We start from the raw sequence: 16,580 nt of genomic DNA, 5'->3' as shown, positions 1-16,580 counted from the left end.
TGAGAAATGCCAAGTAGACGTAGGCTGATACGGTATATGTATAACCGTGTAAAATAACTGGTACATCATATTCTATCAGTCAGTGTTTAGTATGCAAAAAACTCCCGCCTGGATACTTTTCAATAATCAGGACCAAATTTTCAAAACTTAAATTAAATGAGACGAACGTACATAACGTTAAGATCACATCAGGTTTCGTTTATCCTCTTTCACGCTTCTCTCCCTTAAGGTGTTTTTCCTCCATTACCGAAAACTACAAATGTTGCACAGGTATTATATACTGGGGATCGTCATCATGTAAAAAACTCATAAATATAATAAAGGCCATGTAAACTAGAGATGATCGTGTGCAGTGGTTTGCTTGGGCGTGTAAACCGGCCAAGCAGTCCTGAACAGCTGTGTTTCGCTTAATACGGTATATCACAGACTCGAATCTTTGGTCATATTTAGACGTTACTTCATGAGACGTTTGATGCAGGCCAACAAATGATTCCTTCTGTTTTGATTTCCGTCCCATATGACTGACAAACTTACAGTTTTATGGAATTGGTAGAACCTGTCTAAAATGTTTTGGATCTTACCTAAGTGTCAGCAAAGTTTAATTGTCAACAGTTATGGAGATCAAGGGTTATCAGTGATGTAATGATTTATTTGTGTTATTTATTGGATTGGTGTTTTACTTGGTAAACTCAAGAGTATTCCACTTACCGCAGCGGCCAGCATTATAGATGGAGGAAAGCGGGCAGAGCCAGGGAGAAAACCACGATCATCCGCAGGTTACTAGCAGACCTTCCCATGTACGGCTGGAGAGGAAGCCAGCATGAGCTGTACCTTAACTCACAGCGACAACATTAGTGAGAGACTTCTGGGTCATTGCGCAGCGCTGGCACGTTGAGCACCTCGGCCACGAAGTCCCCAGCAGAATAATGGCCTTTTGAATGTCTTACAGTTTGGTGAAGATACAAACTAAAAACTAATCTGTTAATTTTAACAGAAAGTCTGCTGTTTGAGTGATGCTAGAATGCCTTTGGTATTTCAACAGATCATTCTGTTCAATATGACACATATATTATTTCAACATAAAGGTTGTATTAGATTAACAGGATATTATGTTGTATTGTGTTATAATAACACAATACAACAGATTTTCCGTTCAAGTTAACAGATTTATTTTTGAATACGACGCTTTCAACACAAATCGCATGAGAAAATCTTCTGTGAAAGACATCCGATTTGTAGTTTATACTCAAGCAGTTTAAGATTAATTTGCATAAGTGGGCTCCAAGAACCATACTGCATGCTTGTAATCCGCAGTAATTTGGAATACTGCACTTTTACATGTATCCCTGGCGGTATCTCCTCAGCAAAATTCAGTTCGTTCAGAGAAACTTCCACGGTGACACACATTATGGTCAGGAGAAACCCACTTCAAAATCCAAACAAATAACTATATTGAATTCAAAAAATTTTAAATACAGTTTTTCTTAAGTTTTCTGGTGTTGCGTATAAAATGTAATATCTGAGCTTTTTGCTTAAATGTGTTGTTGTTCACTACCTAAAGAAGGAACAATGAGCGTTGATGCTCATCGTCAACAATCATCGCCGTATTCCATTCATTTTACACCTGTATGTTATTTTGAATTTATCCTTGGAGTTTTTTTTATGACTTAAGATGTCCATTTTAACGGTTGAAAATTAAAACACGTATGTCTTCCCAAACGATCAGTGGTGGTTTGTGTGCGAATGTATTTTTAACGTCTGATTACACGCATATACGAATGTGCATAAATCGTTGACATTTTCTTCACAGATGTCCATTTGGTAACCGATGATTGCTATACATGTACGTTATGCCCAGTTACCAGCTTACAGCTGGTATGCGAATGCTTTCCTAGCGACTGTGGATAAGCATAACAATGTCCACAACTAATGACTGAATGCCCATTTAACAGCTGTTGAGTGGTATCGGAATGTATACTTAACAACTAATGATTGGTATTGGAATGTATACTTAACAGCTGGTGATTGGTATTGGAATGTACACTTAACAGAATAAATTTGGTCTTTGTACAAATAAAGGACCATATTAGATGTACGAAATCACCCAAAAGGAGAGCACAATTGGTACTCATCGGAATAAATATACACCGTTGATATATATCCCCTAATTTCACATAAGTGTTATTAATGAGAAATTCATTGAACTTTCTGAACAACGAATTACCCTTATGAATGGTGACCCTTGTATATAGTTGAACTGGAGAAAGCTTTGTTGCCTTTCAAGTGACACAGCGGTGACCGGTTTTATTAAACACCGTTACAATTAGTGATAAAATTGTTTCAATTAAATCCGTGTAAGGAATAATATTATAGAGAGTGGAAAAATTCCAAGTAGACATAGGTTGATACGATATATGTATTTGGGCGTCTAGTTCTTCAGTGAGAAGTGTGCAGGGTTTAAGAACGGTTCTGCAGTTGTGTTGGGGATTGATGCATTTTTGGAATTTTTGTACAGTTGTGGCATACGCACAGATATACTCCTCTGTTTGAGAAAGGGCTGATATGTTTGGGCACAAGAAGAATAACGTTATTTCTATGAAAGTCATCCAATACTTTTCGCACAGTAAGCTCCTCCAGAACTTGTTTGACTGTCCCATGACCACTGGTATTGGTAAGACGAATGCATGCACAACTGTATTCTTTACAATTGTAAACCAGTTGTAAGTGTCTGAGGGTTCTACCCTCTCCCGTTCAGACCAATTTTTCCCAAAGTTTTCAAGCTACAAAAGCACAATTTTCTTATTGGTTCTCAAATTATATACCCTATCTGTACGTCACAAGTGGGAATGTTCGTCCGTGGCTTGCCAAAGGTTTACACCAGAGAACTTCGTCTCACTTTATCCATAAAACTGAGCACGTTCGTAAGACAGGTAAAACATTCTTTCGTAAACAATGAGAAACCAGGATAAACAATTAAACAAAGTGTTGTTTCTTTGAAAGATGTGGTTTCAAGTTTCAGACTTGCTCTACATCATATATAGCTGTGTTTCAAAAACATTGAATAAATCAATCATACCTGTAGCTCTTTCCGTAAAATGGTAAACGTAAAAACGTGCCTACTAAATAAATCATCATCAATAAATCATCACCTGCATGCAGTAAACAAAACAAGGACAATGAACTGGTTCTTGAAACACGTAGTTTATTCCCAGTTTAATATAATCAACATGGCAGCGAAAAACTGTTATATGTCGGTTCATAAGTGTAGTTATGAATCAAAGCGTTGGGCGTGGTAAGATGACTTTGTTAACTTTTATGTCTAGCTACTTTCACAATTTGCATGCACTTTACGGGAATACAAATTACAAACAACACTTTCGATGCATAGACATTATCTACTATTCTTTGAAAGTACGGGAGTAGCCAATAAGTTATACGACAAAGAACATTTACCAATGGGGTGCTGTATAAAACAGGTGTTTTAATATGATTAAATATGATCAGCATGACTTTGTAAACTGTCAATGGACCGTGTTAAACAAAGGAATGAAATTTGTTTAATTTCATGAAAATGAATTTGGACGTAAAGGATTTATGTGCTTTAGGACTGTCTTTCTGGGAAGTCAAACAAGAAATATGGTTCAGCGTCTTCCGTAAGGTGCCGGTGTAGCTCGGGAGACTTTTAGATCCGTGAATCTACCTGGTTTAACCAGAGACACGCTGAAGCTACAGAAACCGTTATTCTCACAGCCAATGATGGTTCCTTCACGACCGTTAACACTGAGCCGGTCAAACTGGTCAAGGTAGAGGACGGCGGAGTTGGAGGCCGTGACACAATCCCCTTCTGCCTTGGCCGAGTTGACGACTTCTCCGTTCTGGGTCAGATCCACATGGGCCTCCTTGGTGCTGCCTTTCTTGCTTTGTACGTGGTAGTTGATGGAATAGATTCCTGGCACAGGAGCAGTGAAGACGGCATATTCTGTGTTGTACCCGCCATTGATGTTTGTGATGATGTGGTCAAAGCCAACAGGTGCGGGTTTGTAGAAGTACTGGTCAGTGGTTCTGACCACAGATGTAGCCACGGCGTCCTGAGGGTTGACGTATACTTCCGGCTGAGGCAGTTTCCTGGGAAGTTGTCGGCTAGAAGGTCTACCTTGTCCAACAGCACCTCCTCGTCTCCCAACACCTCCGAGTCGTCCAGCTCCTGCCTGATTGGTTCCTGCAAAATACGAATAACCTTATTCGAAAGCAGACGTAGTGTGTCCTAAAAGTTGAAGAATGAGATATTTCGTTATCGACAACTGATATTCTGGTATGGTGCACGATTTGAATTTAACTCTGAGTATGAGAATTAAAGACCTTATGTCTTTCCAACATCACTGAAAACTGTTGACGTCTTCTCTTTTCATGATTCCGTCATGTTTTTGTAATTTGTATACTATGTTAGTTTTTGGGTGTTTTGTGTGATATGTCGTTTTGGGGAATTGGCCTTGCGAATATTGACCTGGAACGTCCTTGTTTGTTGATGGCTTGTATACGAATGTCAAGAAAACAGTTGAGTGCAAAAAACCAAATGAAACAAAGTGTCCGTTTTTGGAAGACCTGAAGAAGGTTCGCTAGCCTAACACAAACTACTCAAAGCCCTAAGGCTATACCATGGTGATAGATGTTATCACCTCACTTCCATGGAGCAGTAATAACAAACTGTTCCAGGTTACAAAGGTATTATGTAGCCTAAACATGATGATAAGTTTCTGGTCTATATTTCTGTGCTTTCATTTCTACTCAGCAGAAAATTCTTATCCCTTGTGTGCGATTAATTCCCACATAAAGTATCTGTTAAACGGTAATTAATTTAGACCTAAATCTCATTAGGCTTGTTATCTAAAACCGGACCACATCCATCCGTCTGACCGCTTCGTGGATTAAAGTCGGGAGACCTGGGATCAAACCCTGGTCGGGTCATGCAAAAGGCTCTAAATGGTATTTGCTGCTGTATGGCCTGGCGCTCATCACCTAAAGACTGGAGCAAGGGAACACTACTGGTTGACCCACTGTTTAGTATAATGTGACGAGGTAGGGTTTCATGTTATGCTGTCTTCGGCATGGAGCTTGAATAGGGACAGCCCATTGACGACATGGACTCACGCTACCACAAGAAGACGCGGTATATGCATACACATGTAATGACTCTTCATAGTCAAATGACAATAACAATAAAGTATTGCTAGGTACGACGTAAAACCCAAGCATACATATACATACCCTTCTTTTAACCAGCTATACAGTTATTATCTTTGTAATGAAATAATTCTCATTGTATAACATTCTCCACGGCATGATATGCCAGACAGTTGAACCTTACCTGAGCCGTGTGGACCATGCTCGTAGTAATATGGAGACCAGCCACCGAATGCAGGAATGACGAACATACAGACGGCCACCGTGACAAGAGTCAGAGACGTCATCTTTGTAGGTTGATCTGAGGACTCACAAATAATTCTATCTCCAAAAAGTCTTCTGTAAAACTGTTCCAGAGGCGTTTGTGTTGTTTCGGTAAACCTGGTCACTTATATACACGCTGAGTAGGGTGGGGACCACATAAGTTACCTTGAGGCGACTTTTTACTTGCAGCGGAAAGTCTATTGGCTTTGTTATGTTTTTGAACACAAACATTATGCATGGAGACTTCAAAAGAAACAAGGTCTGGAGTTTAATAAGATACAGAATCACGTTATTACATATTTCGCTTTTTCAGGTATACACGAATACCCATTTACTATATATCATTGTTTTCGTACCTTATCAGATACATTGTTATCTACTTTTGTACTAAGTTGCCAGCTGAACGATAACAAATTTGAAAAGAGCATTGGGGATGTAGAGCTACACTTCTTGTGTCTTAATTTTATGCCTCTGACATTTAATTGAAGCTGATCATAGTATAGGTATTTCTGGACGTCCTAGATGATTTCTTTGTTCATCCATTTCACTGTCATGTAAGATTTAATGACATTTACTGATCTGATGATTGTTTTCATAATTAAACAATATTTTTTTTATTGAATATAGTTAGGTTTATTTGTAAAGGTTATTTGATGAAATTGTGTCATCTGATTGTTTCAGATATATTTATAACTAAATTTGTGCTTAACAAATTACAGTTTTTAAATTCAGGATGAATTTTATAACACCATTTCGTGTTTTTTGGCAATTCATAATTTATCTGTTAAGGATGACGTAATCTGAGTACACGCACTGATAAACGGTTAAACTCTTGATATATGTTTTACCCGCTTGCGCGTGGTGTTAAACAAAGGAAGGTTATTTCATCCACATCATGTAGTGCGTATGGAGACACTGTTTATGTTTTAACATAACTGTTTTCGCCTGTATTGGATACACTAATATCGGAATGCTTGCCTAAAAAATATTAGTATTCTTTATACAATAGACTTTTTATCACTACCTTGTGGAAATTTCATTTATGCTACTATTTATGGCTTTTTGTATCACTGTACTTGCAGAAACAGTAGCTTTTACATATAATACAAAAGGATGTTTTTAAATCAAAGTTAATGGTATGTTTTGTTTTTAGGCCTTGTCTGGTTCACTGAAAATTAATTTTTTTCCCTCAAACTGTTGGCTTGTATTTCAGAGGAATGCATACCTGTGCTGTGTTTATCTATGTGTCGCGTGTTAACCTTGTCAGAATAATCCTACATTTGACTGATGTTAGACTTGGACGTATAGGACATTCGTAATAAGGCTGGTGGTTAGCGTGTTAGCGCAACACAATTACTCATTCTAACTCCTACGTCTTTCAGCATTCGGAGGATGCTCATGGGTCTTTGTCCCACCAGAATGCTGACCGCCGTCGTATTAGTAAATTATTCTTCAATACGGTGTAGACACCAGTTAAATAAACATATTAATATTCGTAATGAGTGAGTGTGTGAGTGCTTGGGTTTTAACGTCGTACTTATATTCTCAATGATGTATCATATAATGACGATTTTCGATAGAAATTCATTTTAGCCCCTTACACGAACGTCGTTATACTGCTTTAATGTGTAATTCAAAGAACGCGAAACGCGACTAATGTGTTGAGCACGTGCGTCTTAACATGACGTACTTGCACGTGCGTTGAAGCCGCGCAGTTGGCTGCAAATATATCAATAGTTCTCTTTCATGTACTGCTGAGGAAAACGAGTCTCTATGGAGGTGTCCTTGGGTTTTTATTTTAAACGACTTGTGTCTCCTGTCAGTGATGACGACTAAACGTTTGATGTGTTTATATTTAGAATATTATATGTAATATGTCACACCGAAACTGATAAAATAGCCACAGATACAATCAGCTTTGTAATTAGGAAGGGAGTATTGTGAAAGAATCAAACGATGACGATGTGGGACATGTTTTTCCATATGCCGTCTTATCATATTATGACATCAAGATTAACGTTCTGATATCTTCATACTCAGGAGGTAATATGTAAATTTAATTAAAATATCTCGCATGCATTAGGTAGTAACAAATTACAATGTAGCCGTTACGCCTTGTGCTCACCAGGGTAATAAACCTTTGATAACCTTCAAATCATATGATGACCGCGTCAGTGTATATTCTATATTTCCCTTTTCACATTTGCCTAAATATTTCATATATGCCTAAATATATGCCTTTATAATTCTGTGACTTTGTGGCATTGGTGTATACCAATATTGTATTTGTTTATTAATTTGTGTGTTGTTTTACGCCGTACTCAAGAATATTTCACTTAATGATGATGATGCACAATAATATCTGTCCCCATACTTCAAGTTCAAAGTGCCGGTAGAAGAGAAAGGCCAGAGGAGAGAAAAGGAGAGGATGCGTACAGGATAGAGAGATGGATAAGTTGAACTTGAGAGAAGGAAGTATTGAACAGACAGAAGGAAAGATAACATGCACTTAAGACTGAAACTGTCGAGTAAGCCCCAAAGTAAGCAGTAAGTAGAGCAACTAGCTCAGTCGCGACTTCTGGTGACAGCGATCGTGTTCCTCTGAGTTAATCTGAATGCCTGACGTTAATTCCGTCTAATACTTACTTATAATTGAAAAATATTCGTAAACAAACAATAAGGCAAGGCTATCTCATAATCTATCAGTGGGATCTAGAACTTCATCAGACACGCCCTAGGCTCCGCCCAGTCCTGGAAGTTCAGACGATCGGGAAATTCCGTTGTCAAGACACATCGACGGTGGGCCATGAAGGATGTAAACGAACGCTTTCTGATTGCGTTACACATTAATATTGTTGAAAAGACCAGTCGAAAACATCCAAATAAACGTTTCAAAACAACGCAGGGTATATAATATTTTTCCCAGTTTATCCGACTACCTGCGTGAAGGATTATTGCTGATTAGCATACGACTATCAGTTTAACGGTTGGCGATTGGCATGCCAATGTCCGGTAATGTATAACGGGTAATGTTTGATACCTTTGAACTTGTTCTCAATTACAGCACAAACTACAAATATCATTTAGCATAGTATAGGTAAATTATACAATCAGTTTGTATGTACATATATATTATAACAAATAAGTTAAATTGTCTGCCACAGGTGCGCAAAAACTGCTCTTACACCAGAGTCTTTGGAAAATTTTCCTGTTTAGCCGAAAAAAAAGCATCAACATGAACCCAGGGACCCTTTGTATGAAGCAGCCTCAAGCTGCGCCTGGCGCAATTTCCACGACAATACATCTTGAGGAGGTAAATGCGCCTGGGGAAGGAGTGAAAAAAAGAACACTCGGGCGCCATGTGTCAGAAGTGTATGAAATATTCGTATACAGATCATCAGCTGTTACATGATGGGAAAAATATTATTACTTCCGGTACGTGTGACCCTTTGCCAATTATAACACCGTCGTTCTGGCTTTAAGGCTCTGTGTAATGAAATAGAGCAGTATATAAAGTAAGAAATCAGGACAGATTCATTGCCCCCATTTTTGAATGATACCAGAAAGACGCAAGGAAGGTTTTAGGTGCAAAGCGACAGCTTTGTAGAAAGGGTTTCTGGCTCGCATCATTACTTGCACAGCCGGAAGATTTGTTTGTGTTGGAAAAGAAATTCAGTGCGTGCACACCAAATGGAGATCTGTAGAACAGTAATCACGTACAAAAACATTGCTCTTTCATTTGAATTACTCTTGAAATACTTATAAATAAAAGATTATTTGTCGAAAGGTGGCAAGAAATTATCATATAACATGAAAAGCCATGAAAGTCATGAAATACATCTACTACCACCTTTACTCTCACACCGTATATGTACATGTAACAGTTGATGATAGATGTAACTCCATATCCATTTAGAACGAAAACTTTAGTTTGTCGAGGAGATTCCATCAAACTCCTTCGCTCAAAATGTCCTTGATTGTACGATGAGTAGTCCGATAGTTCTGCTCTAAGTGAATATAGAAGGAGTGTCCAGAATGTAGCTATGATTAATGTCTGTATATGAATGAATTATTGATGATGAGCGTTGTGCTCAAGAATTTCTCACTTCTTTGATGGAAGTCAAGTTTACCGGTTGACGAAATCGTAGCGTCCGGAATGGACCACTGATTTTCGCCAGATATATGACAAACCACTTCACTTAAATCCTAAACAACGAGAGTTGGATTCGAACACTGGTCGTGGCCTCGATGGTTGCAGCGAGCTAGCGCGATAACCACAGGAGTCAACGAGGCTGTTGTCCGTAATAAGCATCGCCTGTAATAAAATTGTAATAAAAGTCCATAATATAAACAGCTGAAATCAAAGGGTATCTCAGATACATTTTTGTCTTTCTGGTATCATTCAAAAATGGGGGCAATGAATCTGTCCTGATTTCTTACTTTATATACTGCTCTATTTCATTACACAGAGCCTTAAAGCCAGAACGACCGTGTTATAATTGGCAAAAGGTCACACGTAACCGGAAGTAATAATATTTTTCCTAGCATGTAACAGCTGACGATCTATTTTTTTTGCTCTTTTTTTTGTTCCTTTTTATGGCTGCTCTTTTTTAATTGATAAAGGAATGTTCTTTAAACGGATGACGGTTGATACATGGATTGTCTTGCATGCAACACCTTAAGCCTGGTATACCAATATCGCTTTTATGGTTGATGATGAGTATGCATATGTTCTTTGAGATTTTCTCGTGATTATTGAAATATTTATTTATTTGATTGGAGTTTTACGCTGTACTCAAGAATATTTCTTTATTTGATTGGTGTTTTACGCTGTACTCAAGAATATTTCATTTATGCGACGGCGCCCAGCAGATTATTGAAATACAGTTCACCTCCAGTAGCTGAAATGATGTATTTATTTGATTGCTGTTTGAGCTTATAGATAAGTATTTGCACCTGGCATGGAATGCCGATTGAATACTGAATAAAGGAAACCGGAATGCCCAAGGTGAACAATCGACCTTTGGCAAGTTACTAAAGAGCATTCTCAGAAATTTGCACACCATATGAATGGAGAAAAGGGCATTATCTTCAACAAACAAAACTATACGTAAATGGTTCTATGAGTTCCATCGATTAATTCCAAAGTCTCACGAACTACGAAAGTGGAGAAATCTAGATATTTTTTGTCCAAGACCGGGACAGAAATGTCTTTGCAATTGTCGACGACTGCTATAATTTTAGCATTAGCGATTACCAATGCCGGATTTCGGTGTCTGGGTGTCTGGGTGACTGACACCTGGGAGCTTTGTGCAGCTCTGGATGAATGGCTCTTCTGAAGTCGCTCTACACGACGATTGTGGGTTTATTTGTTTTTATGCTAACAGAAAGACCACAGCAGACGTTTCTTATTTCCTAGCATTAGTTTCTGAGTTTCGAACATACTTTATGAACATTATAATAGACTATAGTTTAGGGTGTAAGTCTAGAGCAATAGTTGAGCAACAATGTTATAGTTGGCAGAAAGTCACATGTAACCGTTGAAAGCCAGACCCCAGAGAGCTTACCTTTGTCAGGGTTTCATTCTAACTGTTCATACCACAGGTCTGTATCAATGCAATGTTAAGGAACAATAATTATAGCCTATCCTGCAGAATGTTAACAAACAACAAGAAATTAATATGAAAACAATATAAGCAAAAATAATAAACAAAATGCAGAGAATTGTTTCATGACATAGACATTTTAATTTCACTGAAATGTGATCAGAATGACACTGAAAACTGTAGTGGGGAAGTTATAAAGAAAATTGTGACATGGAATTTCGTTGATTTTGCTGAGAAATAAGTGTACATATTTATATTATTGGACTCAGCGTGTTAAAATCACTCTGTAAACTTTATTATGTGTATCTACAGTCAAAATGTGTTTTACAGAGAATATACATAATATACTGCACTGTGCTTCATGCAAACAAGCCCGAGAGTAAACTTAGGAGAGAACTCAATGAATTGTAAACTGGCTCGTTTATTTATTCAAACTGGCCAAGGTAGAGGACGGCGGAGTTGAAGGCCTTGACACAATCACCTTCTGCCTTGGCCGAGTTGACGACTTCTCCGTCCTGGGTCAGATCCACCTGGGCTTCTTTGTTGCTGCCTTTCTTGGTTCGTCCGTGGTAGTTGATGGAATAGATCCCTGGCACGAGAGCAGTGAAAACGCCATATTCTGTGTTGTACCCGTCATTGATGTTTGTGATGATGTGGTCAAGGCCAACAGGTCTGGGTGGTCGTGGGTTTCCCCCCGGCTCTGTCCGGTTTCCTCCTACCATAATTCTGGCCGTCGTCGTACAAGTGAAATATTCTTGAGTGCGGCGTAAAACAAAAATCAAATAAATAAATAACAGGTGTGGGTTTGTAGAAGTACCGGTCAGTGGTTCTGACCACAGATGTGGCCACAGCGTCCTGAGTATTGTCGGTTGAGGCAGTTCCCGGAAATGTTGTCTGCCAGAAGGTCCACCTTGTACCGCCAAGTGCTCCAAGCTCTCTGACTCTACCAGCACCTCAGTGTATTGCTGTACCTCCGCGTCTCCCAAGCATTTCGAGTCCTCCGGGGTCGTCCAGCAACGTTACGTGCACCATCCTGATCAGTTCCTGCAAGATCCTGGAGCCCTCCTCTACCGTCCATAATAAGGCCCAAGGTAATCTGACTGGGAAGCAGACGTAGTGTGTAAGAAACACTGGGGAAAGACACATAAGAATTTACACATTGTTATGTATATTATGTACATGAGCGTGTGGAATAAGAACTCCCTGTTGAAATAGGTCAGAGTGTTGTGAATTTTTGGAAGAACTAAAGAATATCATACTGAGTATGTACTACGTAACCCTCTGTTGTCTACACCATTGTGACGAATTGTTATAGCCTCGCTTACATGGAGCAGATGTAGCTAAACAAACCGTGGCCATTCCAGGTTGTACTTGGGATATGTTGGAGATAACAAGGTAATTTCCGCGTGATGGTGAGACATGGTTGAGTTAAAGTTGACAACAGTTTTCATAAATGACATCAAAATGTATGCGGAGTTAAAAAAAAGGATTGGAGTTTTTAGGCTTATCAGAGAGCTTAAACATGGTGATAGGTAACTTTCGGTGTTTCTACGTTTACATTTCCCCTCAGCAGCGAATCCTTACCGTCTCATTATTATCAAGCTCAGTGGCTTCGGGGTTGACTGTGTGCCAAAGTTAATTGGTTTAACTTTTATTTCAGGATTACCTTAAAATTCATTCAGGTTAATGCATATCTTTCAGTGAGATTCGGCTCGTACAGGTAATTTTTTGTATGTCTTGTCAGATACACTAATAATTTATTACTTTTGTACCCAAGATGCAAGTTGGACGCTAATAAGTTTGCTAGGACGTAGACTCACATCACTCGTGTCTTTATCTTTGTATTGAATCTTTGCCTTTCTCACTCAGTTGCTGCTCACCGTTAATAAGATGAGCCTAGAAGTCCGAGGGGATTTCTTTGACCAGCTTTGGTACTTTTATGTCAGATAACTCGGTGTAGTTTGCTCAGTGACTTCCGTCAGGTCTGTCAATGAGAGCTTCTCATTCTCATTCACATTTTCATAAACTTCTGTTATCTGGCGTATATTTTTGGTTTATTCAAATAAAGAACAGAATACCAGACGTTGGAACAATAATAAATTTATTTAGTTATGTTTTGAATTGTAATATTTGTATGATGTCTCATTTCTATCAGTGGCATTATGAGTGTTTACATTATGATTAAAATGTGCTGTTATTTATTGCATCCCAGACCGCTTACCTTGGGCAAAAATTGTATTTGTTCTGTAGCTTTTTGTATCACATTAGTTACTAACATGGAGACGTAAAAAGAAACAAGATTATTGTTTAAATGAAATGCAGTTTTTAATTCAAGGATAACTTTTATTGCACAATTTTAGTGTTTTAATATGATCCAATATGGCGGACAGAGTTGTTGACTGGTGAAAAAGGTTTGGCTTATCTGAGGCCGTGTGCAGGGATTTTACGCACTTAATAGGCCCTAAAAGTAGGTGAGAGATGCCCCCAAAAGACAAACCAACAAGCAGAAAAACTCAGGCGAGTACCAGAAGAATGGGTAAATCAAATAATGAAGCTGGAGACGAAGGAGAATCGAGGACATTATTTGCTTCAACAACAACCTCACCCAAGCCTGAGGAAACAACCACTGCCAGTGAGAATCCAAGCTCTGTCCAAGTAACACTTGCTGATTTACATGCAACTATCCTGACTATGAACACAGCCTTAAATCAGAAACTTGTTTCAATTCAGTCAGATGTGAAAAACATTAAACAGGATGTGAAACAGATAAACGAGAGGGTAAGCAAACTGGAAGGAAAATTCTCGAATGTGGAGGACAGTGTTAGTATGTTAAGTGACAAAGTAGAGGAAATCGAAAATTCCATCACATCCACAGAACAAAAACTAATGAATTACGTCGCAGAATTGGAGAAAAAATTACTTCGCCTGGAGATACATAATAGAAAAAACAACCTTTTCTTCTATGGCGTTCCTAAAACGAGTGAAACCGAAAATACCCATCAGTTTATCAGGACATTTTTATCAACCGAAATGGGGCTAGATGCAGAATGGGCACAAAAACTGCAAATCGGCAATGTTCATCGATTACCAAAATCAAGTCATCCAAGTAATACCAACCCACATCAGCCCATCATAATGCGATTGGTGCACACAAGTGACAGGGACAAGATTTTACAGGCGACGTCCGTTTTGCGAGGAAAGAAAATGTCAGTTAGAACTGATCTTCCACCAGAACTGAAAAGAGAACGAGGAAGATTGGCCTACAAAATTAGGTCCACTGAAAATAAACAGACACGAATTAGAGTGGTTGATACTGATGTTATCCTGGAAACTAGGCCTATGAACGGCATAGGTCCATGGAAAATAATGAGAGACTGAACCATCTGAAAACTGCATCCCTCAATCTGCTGCTGTGCATTGTTAGGTCATCTGTCAGGTGCCAGGGACAAAGTGAGTTCAGTTGACAAACAAATCAGATCATTTTGCTCCTTATACATGTGGTAATTGAACACATCCTTTCACCCACTACTGAACAGTGTCACGCAGACGTTTATCTCAGTTCCACATTTATGTACTTAATAATGATGATACTTAACTCATATCATTTACATGGCGTGTATTGCATTTCCTTGTTGCACTACATTTATCTCCCTTTGACCACCTGTGAGCGACAACTATTACAATTAATTAGATAAATATCATGTATTAAAAGCCACTGCCTTTATGTATTTGCATGTACACCCTGCTTGACCATGACGTACAGATCTTGCATTTCAATATCTTGGTACTTGACCAACATTGAGAAAACCTGTTCTGATAGTATTCATCTGAATTACTCTTATTAATACCATGTGATACGTTAATCTCCCTTTGATCAGAGTGTCAGTTTGTGTGTAACACAAGTACTGTAAATTGGATCTCAAACTTCTAAATATGTAAGATTTGAATGTCTCATCTGCCATACTGTAGTAATTCTGTCTTTTATGTCTTAGAAAATCTAAACTCCAGTAATCAATTATTATATTTTGTTTTGTTTACTTATTCCTGTTTCATGCCTTTTTTATTCCTCTTTAAATCTTATCCCTGCACATAGCCTACAGGAGTCATCGATCAGCGAGGATGTACAGTAAGCGCTTTGATCACTGTGTATATGTTTGCACCTTTTTATTTCACTACTGTTGTTATATTATTGTGTATATTCAAATTGGGACCTTAAAGTATGTATGCCTCTCATCAGCCGTATCATTGAAATCTGTCTTGCAATATTATGGCTGATAATAACAACGATGAGGGCACATCGACTCTTGAACAGTTACCTTTTTATGATTGCATAGATTTTACTGACTCCACTGTGCATAACAATCCTGTAAACCCAGTGATAAAATCGACCTCTGCAGTTTTAGACCTTGACAATCTTTGTTTTAACCCAATACATATAAATGTAATCGATGGCACCCAGTATATAACTGACGATTCCTCCGAGGAACAAGATTACTGGAGAGAGATCCACGATCACCAGGCTAATTATTTTCTTGAAGAGTCTTTTAAGACTTTGTCAAGACCTTTCTTAGATAGCAAAAAACAACCATTTTCTGTGTTACACTTAAATGCAAGAAGTTTAAAAAAACACTACTCTGAGATTTTGCCCTACATCATAAGTCTAGATTATCATTTTTCAATCATAGGAATGTCTGAGAGCTGGCTCAATCCAGGAACAGAACACCTTTATGATATCCTTAATTATAAATCGTTCTTCTCATCTCGCTCTAAAAGAAAAGGGGGAGGCCTAGTTCTTTTTGTCCATACCAGCCTGGGTGAATGTTTTATTAGAGAAGATCTCAGTCTTGTTGATGATGATGGCAAATATGAGAGTTTGTTCATAGAAACTGCTCAAAAACAAAATAAACAAATCATAGGTATCTTTTATAGGCCACCGGGTAAAAGTGTTGATTGTTTCAACGATCAACTGTCCTCAATTTTGGAGACCATCAGGCCTGAAAACAAACTCTGTACAATATTTGGTGATTTCAACATTGATTTATTCAAAGCAGACACACACCTACCGTCAAAGTATTTCTTAGAAAACCTTAAATCGTTCCATTTTTCCCCCAAAATTACAAAGCCCACAAGAATAACCGATAGGACTGCAACTTTGATCGACAACATATTTACGAATCATCACCAAAGTGCATTGAGTTCCGGCATTCTCTTGACTGATTCTTTTTCCCATTCTCTTTTCCCATTTTTCATTTTAGCAGTCAGCCATTATATGATATGAACGAAAGCAAACCTATCCCAATCTATAAACGTCTGAAAATAATAAGCTTAACTTTAAAGCATGTTTGAATAATTATAAATGGAATCACGTGTTTAATGAAAGCGGTACCAATGTCGCATATGACTCTTTTCTAGAGCAATTTAAATCCATTTATGATCAGTGCTTTCCACTTCGTAAATTTAAACATAGCAATAAAAAACAAAACCTTGGATAAGCTCAGCCATTTTAAATTAATGCAAAGAAAAGAATAA

General features: G+C 38.2%; 1 protein-coding gene across 1 annotated transcript; it reads right to left on the bottom strand.

Annotated features, from left to right (window-relative positions):
- Nucleotides 1-3,641: 3,641 nt before the first annotated feature.
- On the bottom strand, nt 3,642-5,468 carry LOC135475586 (complement C1q-like protein 4). The gene is made up of 2 exons (XM_064755512.1): nt 5,366-5,468; nt 3,642-4,219 (listed from the first exon to the last, which is right to left on the bottom strand). Exons 1-2 carry the CDS (start codon nt 5,466-5,468, stop codon nt 3,642-3,644), a joined length of 681 nt encoding a protein of 226 aa, XP_064611582.1.
- Between the last annotated feature and the right edge of the window lie 11,112 nt (nt 5,469-16,580).

The sequence above is a fragment of the Liolophura sinensis genome, chromosome 9, assembly GCF_032854445.1.
Source record: "Liolophura sinensis isolate JHLJ2023 chromosome 9, CUHK_Ljap_v2, whole genome shotgun sequence".
NCBI lineage: Eukaryota > Metazoa > Mollusca > Polyplacophora > Chitonida > Chitonidae > Liolophura > Liolophura sinensis.
This window is presented reverse-complemented; position numbering and strand designations above follow the sequence as displayed.